Genomic DNA, 19,510 nt, shown 5'->3' with positions numbered 1-19,510 from the left:
GAGCAGGCTGTGGCCCTAGCTGGACTGCTCTTCCCGCTTGCTCCAGTGATGAAGCCATGGAGCTGCTGGTGGTACAATTTGATTCACAAGAAGTTCTTTCTGTTTTAGCTTGGCCAGGGAAGCAGGCTGCCATTCGAGCCTTGGTTGCAGTGAGATGTGCTCTCCATCACTGGTATCTAGGACCGGCTCTCCTCCCTGCCCTCTACGGTTGCCAGCTCTCCAGGATTGTCCTGGAGTTTCCAGGAATTAAAGATTAATCTTTAACTAAAGATTGTCATGTGGTTAAATCTCCTGAAGTCCTCTCCGCTACCCAAGCAGAAGTTTTTATGAGGAGTACCCAGGGGTTTGGGATTTGGGGGATAAGGGGTGCAGACTCTGGGAAGAAGTTTGGGTACAGGAAGGTACTCCAGGAATATGTCCAGCCAAAACTGGGAACCTTGGGGGTTCAGGAGCCTAGTTCACGGGTGCTGACCTTACCCATGGGAAAATTTCCTGTTGTCTCCTGTCTATATTCTTACCATGGTGAGTAACTAATGGCCTACTCTGCAGTTCACATTCGGGGAAAACTGATTGAGGGCACTTATACACTAAGATGATAAGTATCTTAAGGATGGTTAAGGCAGACAGAACTCTGCATATAGACTACAAGATCAGTCCTTTAGAGAGTGACAGAAGTGATCTGTCACAAGGAAACATAAAAGCCTGCTACTTTATTTATTGTTAATCAGAGATGTGCTGTAAAATGTGTCATCCTGCGCTCATTTTGTACTCATTACGAGGCTACACCCTAAGATGACTCAGAAATATAAGCTACTGCTCAACAGGCCTGCCTGTATTCACAGTGTGTAGTGCATTGAGCGCATTATACTACGATCTGTATTGGCGTCCATTTTGCTTGTCAGGGAAGTGTATAGTGCTTTTTTAGTCTTATACTGTAAGTGGTTTTGGACCTAGCTGCCTCTCCATATGCGATTCCACAACCACTGAAATCAGCTCAGTGGCAGCAAACTACCAATTTTACTGGGAACGGGGCATTATCAGGCAAGAATCCTCAGCAAAGGTCCTTCTACAGAGCCAAATGTCAAATCCACCTTTTCAGCCATGCTTTCCTGTAGAAGCACCCTTGCTTTCATTCTTGTATATCAAAAACAAACCCCTTAAACCAAGCCTACTTCTTGTCAGCGGAGAAGGGCGAGACATATTAATGTTGGTCCTTTTACTTGTGGAAGGCCCTCAGACCCTAACATTGCCAACTTTCTAAATGCACAAAACCAAACTCCCTTGCCCCACTCCCTCTACTTCTCTGCTGCCACCCCCCCCCCATTCACTGCATCCCCCCCTTTCTCCTTCCCTCATTCTCCCCCACCCTCACTCACTTTCACCGGGCTGGTGCAAGGGTTTGAGGTACCAGAGGAAAGTGAGGGCTACAGTTGGGGATTCTGGCGTTGGGATAGGACTGAGGATAAGAGGTTTGGGGTGCAGATGTGGGCTCATGGCTGGCACAGGGGTTTGGGGGATGAGAGGGTGCAGCCTATGGAGAGAGTTTGGGTACAGGAGTGGACTCCAGGCTGGGACACAGAGTTGGAGATACGGTGTCCCAGCAGCACTTACTTAAGCTCCCAAAAAGTGGCCAACAGGTATTAGCAGACCCGAGGCACAGAGTGGCTCCATAGGGCTGCCACCATTGCAGCTCCCATTAGTTGCAGATCCCAGGATTTGGGAACTATTGAGCTGACATTCCGTGTGATGTCTCTTCTCCTGGATGATGGCTCCTCAGCTCCCATGGCCCAGGAACTGTGACCAGGGCAAGAGGCAACACAAGGACACAGCTTTGCTGTGCCTACGGATCTCAGGAATCTGACGGATATTTCTAAGAGTTGCACGGAGTCCAGGCAGGTAGGGAGCCAAAGTCTGTCTTAGCCTTGTGGCCCTCCTGTGCTGTTGTCTAGACTTTTAATAGCCCAGTTGGCAGTGCCAACCAGAGCTTCAGAGTTCCCTTTTGACTAAGTGTTCTGATTAAAACCTGGACACCTGGCAACCCTATCAGACACTATAATGTCAGGCACCATGTAAAAATCCAGATTTGTAATATCTGTAATACCTCCCAATATCAGAGAATTATCAGGGCTAATATCAGAGAATTGCCATCAAATCTGGAAATTAATCTGCCCCTGGGATCAAGAGAGTCCAGACTTGTTGACCTTAAGGGCTCAATGCTTGGCCTATTTATTTCTCCATCTTTTTCTGATGGTGCAGGCCAACTGAGGTAGAAATGTTTAGAAAGGGAGGGGGCTAAGATATGGTGGTTTGGGGGTTTAATGAATATTAGTCCATTCGAGTTTAGTGTGATTATTTTTCATAGAATACTAGAACTGGACAGGACCTTGAGAGCTCATGGCAGGAATTTTTTTAGCAGAGGTGAAAGTGCGTTGGTATGGGCTGGTATGGCATATAAACAAGAAGCAGACACCGGTACCAGGCTGTACATGACCAGTGTTAAAATGCAGCCATGTTGCTGTACCATTAACTTACCACCACTCCCAACCCCCAGTCGATGGCCCTGCTGGTAGGGCTCGGCAGCACTGCCAGACCCTACCAGCAGGGCCAACAACAGGGGAGTAAATAGGAGGAAGCAAAAGGGGCAGCTGCCTTGGGGCTCAGCGATTTAAAAGGACTGAGGGCCCCCAGATGCTGCTGTAGCACTGGCTATAGCTGACGGGGGGAGTTGAGTCTGGTTCCCTAGTCCCACCTCTGAGCTGCCACCCTACCTTGCTCAGAACCCCTGAAAACTGGTAAGTACTACTTTCACCCCCTGCTTTTTAGTAAAAATGGCATGAGCGCCTAGCATTTGGAATTAAGTCTTTTTGGTAAAACAAAGCAAATAAAAAAATTACTAGAGTAATTGCTTGTAGGGCTTATGGTTTCTGTATAAATTGGCACTTCTAGCCTTTGCTCATGGAGGTGGGTGGAGGTAGAAGAGAGAAGGCTGTTTGCATACTGATAGGGCAGGAAGCAGCTGGGAGGAAGCTAGCAACTGTCATAAGGTCTGCAAACAATCTAGTGACATCAAATGGATGCCAGTGCTTGCTTAAAATCAGTGTAACGGGGAAGATAATGGAAGGAAGATGAAATAAGGGAAAAGAGTTTTTTCAGCATGCTGCCCTTTCTTTGACACATACCAGGTTCCTGTGTGCTTGCGTGTATGCACACGCACATATGTTTTTACCCAATTTAGCTGTGTGTCAGCTTCTTACCAAGCCCCAGAAAGCACCCCTTGGCTGGCCTCATTTTTTAACTCAGTAACTTATTACAGTAAAGTTGTAGTTAATAGTTTCTGGAAAGATGATAGCTGTCTGCATTTAAGTGTACACACTTTGGGCTAAATGTTGAGAAATTACAGGTATGTAATATAAATCCTGGGTGTGCCAGCCAAGCCTGTAGAGAAGGGGAAGGGGAGAAAGCACATTAGGATTAATCTCTTGCAGGGTGACTAATGCAAAGAGAATGAGGTACTTTCCTCCCTGAAACTGCAGAGATTTTGACATAACTTTCAAAGGGGTACCACTGGAATGTAGCTGGTCATTTGTGGAGCAGGTATGTGATTTAGTACAAAAACCCTTATGTTAGAATATCATAGTAAATTAGAGAGACATATGACAGCACATTCCATACCAGGGCTTAAAACACAACCTCACACCCAGTTTGGATAAATTAAGTTACCTAATTATCCAATGTACTTTAAGAGCATTAAGAGCAGCAGCATCTGAGAACTGATTTACATCCTGTTCAGCTTCTTGAGCTTTGTCAGATTTTCATGTTTGAAGACCTGTGTGTATGAAGCAATACATTTGTTACATCTCATCTCAGTCTTGATTCCACAGTGACTTTCACATCTAATATTAGCAAATGACTTGCTGCCCAAGCTTATTAATGCCATGTATATGTTAGAAAGGAGTAACTGAATAGATAGATCTATGCAGTCTTGGGTAGAATACTATGTGGTGCTAAAGTTTGTATAGAAAAATAGGATTTTATTTTATTTATTGCAAGTGTTGTAATCAGCTAATAGGCAGCAAAATTCAGTGGTATGTAATTGTTAGCTTCATTTTAAAAAATGTCTTATCAATAAACTCCAGAACTGACTACTGACACAAAGAAAATCTCACCGTAATTTATGGTATTTCATCACACGGCACTGCATTCCAAGTAATTTACTATGGCACTTGTAGTTTCAGATTGAAAATCTTTCTATTTTTCTTTTCTCCACCAAATATTTTTTTTAATATTTCATCTACATTACACATTTTATTCTAAGTATTTTATCAATCCTAGTGAGGATATTAGCAGATCCTTCTAAAACTTTTGCCAATTTTCAAAGAGAATTAAAGGAAAGGGTAGATTTTCCTGATAATCCTTTTAAAATTAAAATGTAACACCAAAATATTGTTTAAGTGACATTCAGGTCTGACCTAAAGCTGGGAAATTCAAAGTGAATAGCTGACACTTGCTAGTTAAGTGCTCATTGTGCTTACGTATTGAAGCCAGAGACTGTGAAACCTCAAAAGATTCTGAGGTCAGTTTAGTTCAGATAATATCCAAACTTTTGGATGCTTATCTGAACCCCAGTGGTCTGCAGAATGGGCTAGAAATCTTGATGATCAGGCTTTTGTGTAAGAAAGGTAGTATTTCCTCACTGATCTGAACATGGCAGCAAAATGAGGACTGACAGATACATTAATGGATGTTATGCAGCTGGCTTACACTTAAACTTGGAGAACAAGCGTTACCCTCCCATCATCCATACTCACCTATTCTAGGCATGAAGTGGTTCCAAATGTGGGGTTTATAGCACTCTTACAATGTCACCCGTAACTCTGGGTAGCTTGACTCACTTCACTTGGGATATGTCTACACTATGGGACAAGGTCAAATTAAGATACCCAACTTCATGTTAATGGTGTAGCTGAAGTTGAAGTGCCTTAACTCAGTTTTGGCGCTGTCCCCACTGCAGGAAGTCGAAGGGAGCACATGCTCCCTTCAACTTCCCTTACTCCTCATGGAAGCAGGACTACTGGCATTGACCGGAGTGCCCCTCTGAGTTCAAATTAGTGTGTCTTCACTAAACCCACTAATTCGAACTCTGGAAGACCGACAGAGGCATCTTCAGTCTTCCCTGTACTGTAGATATACCGTTGGGCAGGCCTGGGCAAAATACGGCCAGTGGGTCGCATCCGGCCTGCCAAGCTACCGGATCCGGCCCATGGAGGCAATGCGGAGCCCCAGGTAGGCTCCTTTGCTTGCCCCGCATGTCGCTCAGATCCTCAACCACTTTCCAAAATCTTGGGTGTGCCCCTCCCCCCATCAAAAATTATTGCCCACCTCTGCCCTTGGGTATTAAGCACATTTCTTTGGAGTCCAAATGTGTGGTTTATAGTGCTTACACAATGTCATCTGTAACTCTGGGTGGCTTGACTCACTTCACTCAGAGTCTTACCATCCTGTGCTGAGCTAAAACAACTGTGGCTCATACATGCTGCAAAGAAAGTACAAATTCCCAGGCCTCTGCCAATTGGTCATAGGTCAGAAAAAATTCCTGTCCTCCCTAAGCAGGCAGTTTGGCTAGACCTGCAGCGTTTGTAAGGCTGAATATCCACTGCCCCCATCTCTTTACTGCCAGCCCTATCATATTCCTTCCCCCGACTGAGGTGGGTGGACTTTTTGGTCAATTCATGATGACAATGGCTCTGCTTGTCTTTATTTCGCTGCTTTGCAGAAAAAAAAAGTTATGTGGTATTTTTAACCAGTAGAAATGGACCTGAGCTTCAAAGTTGGGATCAATGTCTGGTCTTCCCTAAAATTTGAAGTGCTCTGGTCCCCCATTTTCTTTTTGACCCATCTTTATTTAAAAAATAATTTTACTACACTTTTTAAAATATCAAAAGTTCAAGCTCTATCCTCTTTTAGTTTTGATCCAAATTGTGCTGATTCTACTTTAATCCAAGCCAGTTCATCATACCAACATATCCAATGTACTACTGTATTAGCGTCATACACTTATCTGATATACTGGCAATATTTGGGCATGGCAGGACTTGTAAAAAAGTATCTCTTCTTATACCTCCGTAATTCATCTGCTTTGTATATCATTCTAGGAGCTGATGTTAAAACTCACTAAATATTCATTCTGACTTATATAAGAAATATCCTGTGATGTTTCACAGTGCTAGTCCTTTAAAATGGATGGCAGATTTTTGTACAGAAAAAGGAACGTTGTATTCCCATAGCATTTACATTTTTCTTGAATAAGCTAAAACTCCAGTTAATTTGAGACAGAAGAAAAGCTTTGCTTCTCAGCCACAAGCACTAAGGTTAGTCCATATTTTACTCAACTGTTGTAAGCAGAGCCTGGAATCACTGATTAATGCCAGAATCTCCTTTTAGTTCTTCTCTTCATGCATTACTTTAAAATTTGCATAATTGTTTAAAGTTGCACATTTTGCGGATACTGTCCCTGTTAAATGGTACAAGAAAACACATTACATTACGTTACTGACAGAATCAAAACAGAAAGTGACACTTTTATGCAGTGGTGTATTTTGTGAATCAGGCCTGTAATTGGAATGCATTAATGATTTCCTTGACTCTGCCCTATACTGCTCCCTGCTTCCAGCCCCCAAAATAATCCACGCAAACTCTAAGGATATTTAACACATTTTAAGCTGTCCAGTTCTATGTAGTTCCTTGTAAAAGTAACTTGGAATAATGATTCCAGTTCTGTAAGACATGTTCAGACAGAAACTCTCACATACACATAGCAACACACAAAGCACGAACCTGTTAAGGATTTCACCTTTTAAGAAATGACAGAATAATTACAGGACAGCATGTCCTTCGTGACTAAAAACAACCAAGTTAAAGTGCTTTCAAGGCTGGTGTGGCCCATTTCCTTATTGGCAAGCTGCATAATTCACAAACTATTAAGGGATTGATTCATGCAATATGTGATAGGAATCAATGTAGTATGTGTGTGTATAGATATAGATATAGACAGGGCTCGACAAATAATGCAATCTACTTGCTCGTGGCGAGTAGATTGCAACCTGGAAGAGCCGGGTTCGGGCGATCTGCGCCTGCGCAGATCTCCAGTCAGTGCGGCTGGCGAGCAGGGCTCGCCGCAGTTCGGCGAGCCCTGGATATAGATATAGATATATGTGTGTGTGTGTGTGTGTGTGTGTGTGTGTGTGTTTGTGTGTGTGTGTATATTAAATATAATGCATACAGGTTCTGATCTAAATTCAGTTCTTATTTATATATACATGAAAGAGAGAGTATACTAATAAATAAATACAGTATTATTAATATAAAATATCCAGGATACCCAGTCATGCTTTTGTAATGAAGGATACATAAGTGCTTTCATTTTAAATCCTCTTCATTAAATGTTTCAGTTCAACCTCAGGCTGAAACTTGGTATATAAGAAGTCCTCAGCCCTTTGAAAATGATTCTGGCTTTGTAAAAGAGAAGAATCTGCTTTTTTTATTTTACGTTTTTTTGGGGGTGGATCAAGATTAAAATATGGTTTATAGTGTTTTAATATATTTTTATCACTCAGGGTTGGTACTTTGAGGTTCATGAATGTCCCTTGCAGGGTCAGCTTAGGTGGATCCATGGATAAGTGCTACATTTTCTTTCATGCATCTATGATCTGATATACAGGTTGAACCTCTCTAGCCCATCACTCTCTAGTCTGGCAACATCCATGGTCTGGCATGATTTTAGTTAGCCAGATGTCTACTTACCATGGGTGTGGCCAAGTTTCCCACGGTTCCATAAAATTTGTTTACAGCCATCAGTCTGGCTCTCAGTTTTCTGTGCTGTTACTTAACTCTAAATGTCGTCTCAGACCCCAGTAAGCAGTGGAAGTGCTGGTAATGCTCCTACACAGTATTGATCTCCTGTGATCTGCCAAATTCTCTGGTTTATTCATTCTCTGGTCAGGTCTCGAGGGTGCCAGAGTAGAGTGGTTCAACCTGTAACTGACATTGTCTTTCCGAGCAGGAAAGTAATTTAAATACAAAGAGCAAAGAAAAATAGTATTAAAGATATGTAATGGGATTGGCACCCACTTCTCATGAGCACCCTCTCTGGTTGGATGTGTCTGCATCCTTTCAGATCTGGTGATCCCTTTCATTGGTTTGCAGGTGTATGTTTCAGTGACTCAGCCCTCTGTACTTGCTGCACATGAACCAGGGCAGACCCCTTTTGGGGCCCATCTTAGTACATCTCTGGTGGTGTCGCTCTAGTCCATCCAGGGAACAGTCTCTGGGGGTATGTCTACATTACCTTCCTAATTTGAACTAGGAGGGTAATGTAGGCATACCGCACTTGCAAATGAAGCCCGGGATTTGAATTTCCCGGGCTTCATTTGCATGAAGCCGGCCGGCGCCATTTTTAAATACCAGGAGTTCGAACCCTGTGCCGCGCGGCTACACGCGGCACGGAGTAGCTAGCTCGGATTAGGCTTCCTAATCCGAACTAGCTGTACTCCTCATTCCATTAGGAAGCCTAATCTGAACTAGCTACTCCGTGCCGCGTGTAGCCGTGCGGCACGGGATTCGAACTGCCGGCATTTAAAAATGGCGCCAGCCGGCTTCATGCAAATGAAGCCCGGGAAATTCAAATCCCGGGCTTCATTTGCAAGTGCGGTATGACTACATTACCCTCCTAGTTTGAATTAGGAGGGTAGTGTAGACATACCCTAAGTGAGCAATGGGAAACCAAGACGAGTGAGTGGGCACATGAATAGCCCTCTTCCACAGCAGTGGGCTGCAATGGTGGGCAACCTGCAGCCCAGCCCAGTGGGGTTCCATCTGTGGCCCATGCATTCTCTTTCTGTCCCTTTCTCCCATGCCTCTCACATGTGCCACTGGAGGAGCCCCCCAACCTCCCTACCTTCAGGGCCCCCCTTATCCGTCCTATGTCCCAAGGCTGCCAGGTCCACTGGAGCCCCATGCTTTCTACTCCTCCCCCTCCCTCCCAGCACTTTCGGAGCACCATGAATATGCTGATTCATGCTCCGTATCTGCTTTTCTGCCTCCCTCCCAGAGCTTTAACATCTGCTAACTGCTGATTCACAGGGTTCAAGCACTGGAAGGGAGGGGGAGCAGTAGGAAGTGCGGGGATGGAGCATGAATCAGCATATTCATGGCATCTAAAAAGTGCTGGGAGTGAGGCAGGGGAGTAGGAAGTGTGAGGACAGACAGGGAGTATGCTGGCTGCAGGGTGTCCATCACTGCTCTAGGTAATCCTGGTCCTAGTATGTGGCTATATCCCTAGGCTTCCACCTACCCTCCTAATCAATCCTTACACAGTCTCAGTAGCCAGCCAGGAGCTCCTTCATTGCTCCCCTGATCACTGCTAACAAACTTGTCTTTGGCTCAGTCCTAGCCACCAACTAGGAGCCTCTTACTCCCCTATAACTCACCACATTGAGCAGGGCTCCCTGCTGCTCTGCCAGCCAGGCACGCAGCCCTTTCTTTCCAGTTCTATGCTGCAACTAACTGCTGCTCTGTTCTGCAACTCCTTTTATTTGAACCACCTAGACCCCAATTGGCCGTTCTGCACTCCCTCTAATTACTTCCTCACAACCACTCTAGGCCTCGTGGAGGACCTTTCCACCTCTCCTTTTCTGGGGTGGCTGTGGTAGAATCCAGAGGTCTCCAGCAGGGAACCTTTGGGCCTAGTCCACCCCATCGCAAGGTAATTTTCCATTACAAAGCATAATGAAAAAGGATTATTAAAGACCAAAATATTTCTCTTCTTACACATACTAGTCATTTTCTCCTGTTGGCTCCAGTTCAGTGACCACCTTTCCGCTACCTTTCAGGTGGCTGCGAATATGTCACCTAACTTAAATTATTCAGTGTTGACTGTAGATCATAATTGGCCGGATCCTCAACTGGTATAAATCTATGTAGTCCACCGATGTCAAAAGAGTTACATCGATGCAGGTTAGCTGAGAATCTTGCCCTATAGATTTATACACTTAAAAGGGAACCTATATCACTTCAAAATCCTTAGTCTCCTATTTACCATGAACACCATCATATTTAGGGTAATTTGCATCCAGATAAAAACTTTGCAATTTACAACTTCTTCTAATTTCAAACACAGCCCGTTACCCAAACTGGAGCCATTGTAGGTTGAGAATTATTATCGAGGGTCCAATTTAAATTGGCTGAACTCCATAAATTATTATATCAGGCTGATTACTAGGCCCAGTTCTACATTCCCCACTCAGACAAATTCTTTGAAATCAGTAGGGGTCTTCTTGGTGTCAATGGGAGGTTTTCCCGAGTAAGGACTTGGGACTTTATTTCAGCGTTCAGCTTGATTAATATCAATACCGCTACAGCAATGCACTTATGCACCATGGGGTGAAATATGGATGGTGTAGAAGCCTTAATTCTGAATTCCTTGGCTTGTCAGTTCTCTTTATGTGTCATCAAATTGTTCTGTGAAGGTGTTTGCCTCATGAGTCCCATTACAGTCATTGGGCCATGCTCACACCTGGTATAAACCAATGTTCCACCACTGAAGTAAATAGAACATGGCTGATTTTCAGGAGCTAAGGATCCAGCCCAGTAGGAGGACTGCGGCTGTAAAACCTTACACAGCACTTTGGAAGCGGTACACTTTCCGTGCTGCTGCAATGTGGTTTTTATGATATTTATGGGAAACCCACTTCATCTGTGTGGTTCAAAAGCACTAACTCACTCCCATCAACTTTATACCATTTCCACTCCATAACTATTAATACTAATAATAACTAATGTACAGAGCTATGGCTGTCCTCTGCACCTTCCAGCATATGTTTGTCTGATTTTTTGGCCTGTTTCTTAGATTGTGTACATATACAGAACAAAACAAATACAGTTAAAAACATACAATGAATGTGAGTAGCAGGTATTGTCTTGTACAGTTCAATATCCATGCTTAATAAATACTCTTCTGTTTGTGTGTTTAACACATGGAATACATTATTAGTGAGAGCTGTCTTTATTTGTTTTGTATGACATGTGTAATCCAGGTGCTTAATAAATAATATACACACATGAATAATTTTCCTAAATGTCTTGAAACACTCTCATTCCTAACTAATGAAATTTTTCTTAGGCAAGAACATATTGTGTTAGCAGCTCCAGTGTCTAGACTGAACTCCGTTGCACTATTGGCTGTGCCAGTGATTTGGCATAAACAGTTGAGGTCATTTTTCAGACAGGCAAGTCATTGGAAAGTGTGTTACAATAATTTCCTTCCAATTACCTTCTTGGTGTGGAGGGTGGGGACTCATACTTAGTGAGATGTGGCTGTAAGTATGTGTGTGCTTTTCTGTTATACTCTGGCAATGTCTTTGGTAAGCATAGGAAGAATATAGAGACATCCATTTTTCCAGCTGCACAAACAGTGGCAAGACAGAGCTGTGACAAAGTGGTTTCTAGCCATTTTTTTAAAATAATCCTTGGTAATGGAATCTGCCCCCAACCCAAATGAATCTTTTATTTGACATATGTCTCCATTCGACAAATAAAATATGTGGATGGTCCAAACTGCGAGACGCTGTCTCGAAACATACTGCATGTATACTCCACTACAGTTTCAAAATACATAATGGCACTCTGTTCACTTATCATATGTAGCTAGTGATTTGTATGCAATTTTTTGTTGTTTTTAAATCCATGAAGGGGGAGATTTTCTGACTGGCTCTTAGAAAGAAGGAAAGAGTGGGCAGTCAATAAGGCTACATCTACACTGCCGGCTTCTTGCGCAAGAAGCCTTTTGTGCAAGAGTTTTTCCACAAAAACTTCTTGTGCAAGAGAATGTCCACACATTCAAAATGATGTGCTTTTGTGCAAGAGAGCGTCCACACTGCATGGATGCTCTTGCGCAAGAAAACTCTGATGGCCATTCACAGAATGGCCATCAGAGCACCTGTGCTTTTTCCCATAGGGGTTTCTTCTGTAAGAAACCCCTTTGGAGCGTCCACACTTATCTTTTTGCACAATAGCTGTAGCGTAAAAGGGAGTTATGCCTCGTAGAAGGAGATTTACCTACACCAGCAAATGCCCTCTGTTCTGCCGTTTTACTGCTGATTTACTTGCGCAAAAGTGCATTTGAGGTGTGGATGTTCTGCAGCTTTTTGTGCAAAAACCTTGCAGTGTAGATGTAGCCTAAAAGATGAGGGACTTTTTAGTATGGAGTGAGTGACAGTTGCCATATACTGCATGTCACCACAGTAATTCCATACCTTCCATACTACCTTCTAGAAGTTCTGACACTGGGAAATTTATTTATCGTAGTGACCAAGTGCCTAAGCGGAGGAAACCAGTAGAAACTTCAGATTGTAGTGTGCCTCAGTTCTAGTGAATAAAAGTTAAGTAGCATGCATCATCCAGTCTGAACAGTTTCTTGCTAGTTTCTGATGGGTCATTGCAGATCCAGTCAGTGCAAAATCTCACGCTTTAGAAATCTTGCAAGATTGCATGAAGAATGAATGGAAACATCCATGTTTGTTTTGGGATCCCTGACCATGGTTTATTTAATTACTATGGCTAAAAACAGCAATAGGAAAAGGCATAGTTTAATCTTTGGAGAGATGTTCAGGAAATGGAGGGTAGGGAGACTTTGATGATAGTCCTAATCTATGTTTGCTATAAGCAGGAAGGGGTTGACAGGGAATGGGTCACTTGATGATTACCTGTTGTGTTCACTTCCTCAGGAGCACTTGGCATTAGCATCTGTCATAAGACGGGATACTGGGCTAGATATTGTCAGAAGATGGGATTTGGTCTGACCCAGAATGGCCATTCTTATGTTCTTTATATAGCAATTTCCCTTTATGTTGAACTCTACGCACCTATAAAAACTGGTGATATCCTATCCTTGTGTGCAGCTGGTACATGATATGCTAATTACACTAGAATAAACTTAAAAAACAACAAATAGTGTAGTAGCACTTTAAAGATTTACAAAACATGTAGATGGTATCAGAGCTTTTAAAGTAGTGGGTAGTGCCCACGAAAGCTCATGATACCATTTACATGTTCTGTTAGGCTACGTCTACACTGGCCCCTTCTTCGGAAGGGGCATGCTAATTTTGAAAGTGGGAATAGGGAAATCCGTGGGGGATTTAAATATCCCCCGCGGGATTTAAATAAACATGTCCGCCGCTTTTTTTCCTGCTTGGGGAAAAGCTGGAAAAAAGCGTCTAGACTGGCCCGATGCTCCGGAATAAAGCCCTATTCCAGAGGATCTCTTATTCCTACTTCAAAGGAAGATCGGGCCAGTCTAGACGCTTTTTTCCGGCTTTTCCCCAAGCCGGAAAAAAAGCGGCGGACATGTTTATTTAAATCCCACGGGGGATATTTAAATCCCCCGCGGATTTCCCTATTCCCACTTTCAAAATTAGCATGCCCTTTCCGAAGAAGGGGCCAGTGTAGACGTAGCCTTAGTCTTTAAGGTGCTACTACACTATTTATTGTTTTTTTTAAGTTTTTCCTGTAACAGACTAACTCAGCTACCCCTCTGAAGCTTTTAAACCAGAATAGTTTATCTTAATTTTTTTATACATGTTTTTGGTCATTGCATTTTAGATCATAATCCTCACCTAATTGGTTAAAATTTCTTTACATACTTATGCTAAATTCATGATGATGTGTAATTTGGATTTCCATGCACTCACTTAGACTCTGTATGCCTTATTCAAGTTGGGGGTATCTGAGTATGTTGATAAACAGGTACGAATCTAGAAAGTGTTACCATTTGAGTAAAAGGGGGTAAATTATATTAACTTTGATTTTCTCTAATTAGCTCTAATTTAAAATCAACTATACATTCTTGAAACCCTATTAGCTCTAATTTAAAATCATCTATACATTCTTGAAACCCTATTCCATGTTTTTTCCCTAAGTATAATTCCTCAGACCAAGGATAGAAAAGGATTCAGGTGGTCTGCACAGATTATGAAAGGAATTCTTACTCCCCCTTTCTTCCTCAGGATCAATGGCCAAGTCTTGGATGACTAAGGAATTTTTCTCTGAATTGAGTTGCCCATTCCTACACTTGTTTAAATTTACATTCAGGGATCAATATTAAGTTATATTTTCATCCTTAGATGTGGATATATAGCTCAAAAATATTCTGGAAGCTCAAAGAGGTGATGCATTTCCAAAAGGTGGCAGACCTTGTAGAAAGGGAAAGGAAATGGCTCCAGTGAGAATGTAATCTATATCTACTGGTCAAAAAGAAAATTCTTAGTGCAAGACAAAAGTAATGTTTAATGCCAGGCAGCTTTAATTTTGCATGACCAGTATTTAGCACAGTACTGTAGATGCTGGACACCTTGCACTATTAAATGGGTCATGTTTATTCTTGAACAACTGATCCTCTGTATTAGGCATATAAAGACTTTTTATCAGACATCAGGTATCATGACTCTGCTTTTCACTGTATTTTCTTTGATAAATATATATTCATTGTGAAGAAAGGGGTGTTGGGTGATATCATTTATTGTAATGACTTACTGAAAGAGACAAGCTTTCAAGCAAAGCACATATATTCATTGTGGCCATTGCAAGGAAAGTTCCACTTGCAAATAGGGTCAGGATTTCCCCTATGCCATGCAAGTATAGGTGCATATTCTGTACTTCTCTCCTGTTTCTTTTTTCACAAATGATTGTTCTTTAAATTCCAAATTGCCCTCACAGGGGTACATGTGGCTCCTTGAAAGTGGTGAGAGCTGAGTACTTATGTCAGAGAAAAAAATGTGGCCCTTAGATGCCAACATTGCAGTACAAACCATAATGCATTTTTTAAAAAGGTGTTTGAGTAGATAGAAATCGATTATCCTTATTTTGTCATGTAAATCCACAATGCCTTTGTCCTGCTGCCTCAGGAGCAGCATCAGGGGATGTGAGGGACAGCAGTTTTTCGGAAACCAGAAAAGGCAAAATTATAAGCAGCCTTCAGTGCAAATAAAGATGGCAGGGTACTTTTAGCATCCATTTCATAAAAATCCAAGTATTTCCTCTGTGATATTCACTGGGGCGTTTCTTTGTTATACATTACATATTAAGAATTGTTTTGTTCCCTTTTGTTTCTCGGAAAGAGATCCATTTCCCAGTGCTCAAAATCTTTATTTAAATAGCATCAAGAAAACCTAGTTTAGAAAGTAGTGCCTGATTTTGCACTTAGGATGTTCTTTAGTTGAATTCCATGAATTCCACCTATTGCCAAATACAAGAGCTGCAGTTTAAAAAACAAAAAAACTGGCTTAAGAATAGAAAGCTTGACACAGTCATCAGAGTACACTAACATACTTTAATCATCCTGTCATTAAAATTATGCATTGCAACAAAATTCAAACCTGTAACATACTTGGAAGAAAGTCATAAAGAGCCAGATTTCCATTAAATTAAAACTGCGGGTGAAATTTTGTGTACATTTGGATTTGCACCAAGATTTTGCATGTGCAAAAATAATTAATTTAAGCTTGCAAGTGCAGTTGGCATACATGAATCCTAGTTTTTGTGGGTGCAAAAATTTGCGTTAAAAAAAGAGGATCAAATTCTTTGTGGATGTAATAGACCAGTCTGCTGACATTAACAGAGCTAATTTGCACCAGCTAAAATTTTGACTGGTTGGGTGCAAAAATGTAAAGCACAGAAAAGACTCGATCATGGAAAGAGCAGAGGGCTCCTAAAAAATGTTGCGTGTGCCAACTCCCAGTGATGTGAGTGCAGGTTTAAGGCCTCATCATCTTGCAGGACTGAAGTCTGAATTACCCCTTCGATATCATCAAAGACTGTGTTGATGCACCTTTGAAAATAAGGCTCCAAATGTTCATTCTTTTTTAAAACAAAAAGCACTAAGATGCACAATGCACATTCTTTATAAGGGGGTTTCATGGAACAAAAATGTATTTTTCCTTTGCCTTTAAGGACCTTTTGAACATATTATCTCAACAATGTTGCTTAAATTTGACTGTTTAAAATAGAATAAGTTGGAAAACTCCCTTCAAATGTGTTTTCAATTGTAGACCATGGCACTTTCATCCAACAATTTTGAGGAGATAACTTTTAATTGCAATAATAAGAACCACATGGGCTGTGATTGATGCAAACCTGATGTGTTCTCTTACTTTATTAATCTTTTTAATTAGAGTCAAAAGAATGCTTTATCTGTCGAGAAGGAGACGAGATGGGTCGTGACGCTCTGCTGCACTTCTGTGACTGCAAAAACTTGATTGCTCACCAGAAGTGTGTGTTAACCTGGATACACAAGGTGAGGGGACTAATGTAGAATATTTTCTTCCAGCTTAGATGGTCTTTCACTCTGCACATATGTTGGTGTACTGTTATGATGAACTTTCATTGGTTTTATTTGTGTTCTATAAACATTTTACAAACATATGGTTACAAGCTCAAATGGCAGGTGAGAAAAGGTGGTGGTGTTTTAAAAACTTCCAGGTGTCAGAGCACTTACTGACCAAGGAATAAGTCCCACAAGATACTAAGAAAATCCTATAAGGTGCTATGTACCTCCATTCCCATTAGTTTCACTCTGAGTTCAGGGTGTTCATTCCTTCATAGCACCTTGTAAGATCAGACCCCAAGTGATCTTACAGTTTGAAGCCATTATGATTTTTGTGCATTGTGGACTACATAGTAAAAGCAAGATGCTGACTTAAAGGGGCTTCCACAGCTCTTGTCTAATTTGAAGCAGATATGGTGAATATTTTATGTCAGAAATGGTTAATGTGTTCACAAGCCCGAAACACATAAAGGGCTTAGGTTCAGTTTTTAGCAGGGTTCAAACAGTTGCAAACTTATAGGTAAAATTTAGGTTTCATATATCTGCTTCAGGACTTGCCAGAATTGTGAACAAGACTAGTAGCCACACCGGAAAACACATTGACTTTTCCCATTTATTATAATTGTTTTATCATTCGTTTTATTAATATATTTTTTCTATATTAACAATAATGTACTAGGCAAGACTTCTGTCCCCAAAAGCTAGCATTCTAAAAGTATTATAATCAGGGCTTTAAAGAGGGGCATAAAGTGATAAAGTGTAAGTTAAAAGGAGAAAAAATGTAAAGGAAACCTATAAACTTAAGATCTTGAAAGGAAACCCAAAGTTACTGAGCTATACCTGGTTTTTGTGGTCAGAGCCACACATTTTGAATACTTCAATACAAAGCCCGTAAATTAGTCTAACTCAGCACGATAAATTAGCGATCCTTGGCAAAATGTTTTGCAAACCTGCACTCTGTTTCTCATTTGAAATGAAACAAAAGAGCCAGCAGTTTTCAGATTTGGGGAGTTTTGTGAATGTTGCACAGCTCTAGAACAACATATAAATTACATGGATTTCAGCCAGTGTTACAGAGTGGTATTGTGTGCTAGAATGTTAGTACGTTGACTTTGGGTCTGACCCAAAGCCCTTTGAAGTCAATGGGAGTCTTTTGAATTCATTGGGCTTTGGATCAGATCTCCGATCTGATCTCTGATTTGTGGTGCCAGAGTGAGGAAGAGAGATGTTCTGTTGCCTGTAGCAGTTGAAGGAATGCAATGAAGAGAGAACTGAATTGTAAAAGAAATATTTAAAAATTAAAATGGATTGGACTTTGGTGCAGGGAGGTGGACACAGAATGGCCTGTTGTTTCTTCTGACATCATGTGCCTGATACTTAAAATTGCTGCTGATGTAATTGGCTCCATCTTTGCAACTACAGTTAATTGCAGGCTGAAAATTACAAGTGCAATTAGTTGTTGGGGCAAATGCTAATACATTTGCCTTCCTGATGATGGGCTGATCTTGAGAGGGACTGAGCATCACTTCAGTGGGAGCTGCTGATGCTCAGCATCTTTTGGGATTAGGCTCTATTGGCTATAAATTAGGCAATAAGATTGCTGAAATGCTACTATTATGGGCAGCTGCGGAACTGGAGGACAGGTTGAGACCATTGTAAAAAATTGGTCTTTTATTAAACCGACTGATTAAATGACTGTTTTTAGCCAAGCAAATTCAGGCATCCCAAGCGAAAGGAACTCACTACACACAACTCCCTAGAACCACTCTTTAATGGAAAAAAGTGGTGCAAGGGAGTTAAAATACCCAGAAAGCCTGCATTTGTTTCAATCTGTCACACTCAGCATGGGGATATATGGTGAAAGCATTGAGGGGGTTATTGCAGCCTGGGATTCCTAGAAGGGTGCCCTGGCAAACATTACTACACACATGTTTGTCATATCTAAATTATTAAGCAATTGAATTTAGCAATAATGACCATGAATTAACCATCTGTCAAAAGATAAGAAATGTCTACTTTAACCCTCAGGCTGCCACAGATGCCTTTATATGGTGCCCACAACATTCCTTTGGTTGCCAAAATGGAAAGTGGCAGCAACCCAAAAGTTAACTGAGGGGGATACATTCCTTTCCACGTTCTGAGAAATGATTTGCTAGATTGTCTCAGCCAAGCTTTAGTAATAGACTAGGAGTAATTTCTGCAGATTGTTTTGATTGTGAAAAAGAATGACTTCTTTAGATTGCAAATAACTTGGAATATTTCTCCCTTTCTAAAAATTGGGGAGTTTATTTTTAATGTTACTTGAGATATGATATATGCTTCAGAATTGCTGAGGCCTACCCAGGTCCTCAGTATAAATTTTCCTTTCCTTCATTTCTACCCCTTGTCTAAATGAGGAAACTGGGGCTTTTAAAAGTAGAGTATCAGCAACTCCAAACAGCACTGGAGAGGTCCGGACCTAGACCATTTGAGTTTTGTGGACCTTTACTTGCTCATCTCTTTATTGCACCAAATCAGGAAGTCGAATCGCATACTCACTACCAGAAGAAAATTTCCATAGAAATGAATGGAGTAATTCATTCTAAAATAGATACCAAGTACAGGCAGATGACGTCAAGTCATTCATTCATTATATATCATTATTTTTATTCACTGTTTTTTACTCTGTGGGAATTTGCCTCCTCATACCTATTCTTTAACTTACTGTCTGTCACACAGAACCTTTCTTAAGGTTTTTCTACAGACATTACTTTTCAAAAAAAATGCAGTAATCATACCACAGATAAACTATGCACTCTGAACCGAATGCCTTCTGTATACACAATTGCTAGTTCTGGTAAAAATAAAACGGAACAGCCTTTTTATTGACATTTTCAACAAAGTTTCCTATGTTTTCTCAGAAAAGTTTTATCATGATTTGCTCAATTATTTTTAACCTATTTAGATAGCAAATGCCTGTAAAATAGTAAAAATACCCTTGGTCCCAAGTTAGGCATCATTTTTTTCTTGCAATCAAAGCTTGTTTACATTTTTCCATCTTCTAGTAAAATAATCAGGAAAACTTTAAAACCTTACAGCTTATAAGAACTTCCTTTATAAAATTTCAGAATATTTTTTTAAAAAAAATCTCTTGGCAGG

At 41.1% G+C, this 19,510-nt stretch overlaps 1 protein-coding gene across 4 annotated transcripts in view; it reads left to right on the top strand.

Annotated features, from left to right (window-relative positions):
* LOC102444672 (uncharacterized) overlaps nucleotides 1-19,510 on the top strand; it is a 208,223-nt gene that overhangs the window by 14,571 nt on the left and 174,142 nt on the right. For all 4 annotated transcript variants that reach the window (XR_012905948.1, XM_075936410.1, XM_006120245.4 and 1 more), the window contains one exon: nucleotides 16,221-16,342. Coding sequence is in view for 3 of the 4 variants with exons in the window: in XM_006120245.4 (XP_006120307.1) it covers nucleotides 16,221-16,342 (122 nt within the window). In the remaining variant the exon portion in view is untranslated. The remainder of the gene's footprint in view (nucleotides 1-16,220; nucleotides 16,343-19,510) is intronic.

The sequence above is a fragment of the Pelodiscus sinensis genome, chromosome 9, assembly GCF_049634645.1.
Source record: "Pelodiscus sinensis isolate JC-2024 chromosome 9, ASM4963464v1, whole genome shotgun sequence".
NCBI classification, from domain to species: Eukaryota; Metazoa; Chordata; order Testudines; family Trionychidae; genus Pelodiscus; species Pelodiscus sinensis.
Note: the sequence above shows the minus strand (reverse complement) of the source record. Positions and strands in the feature narration are given on the sequence as shown.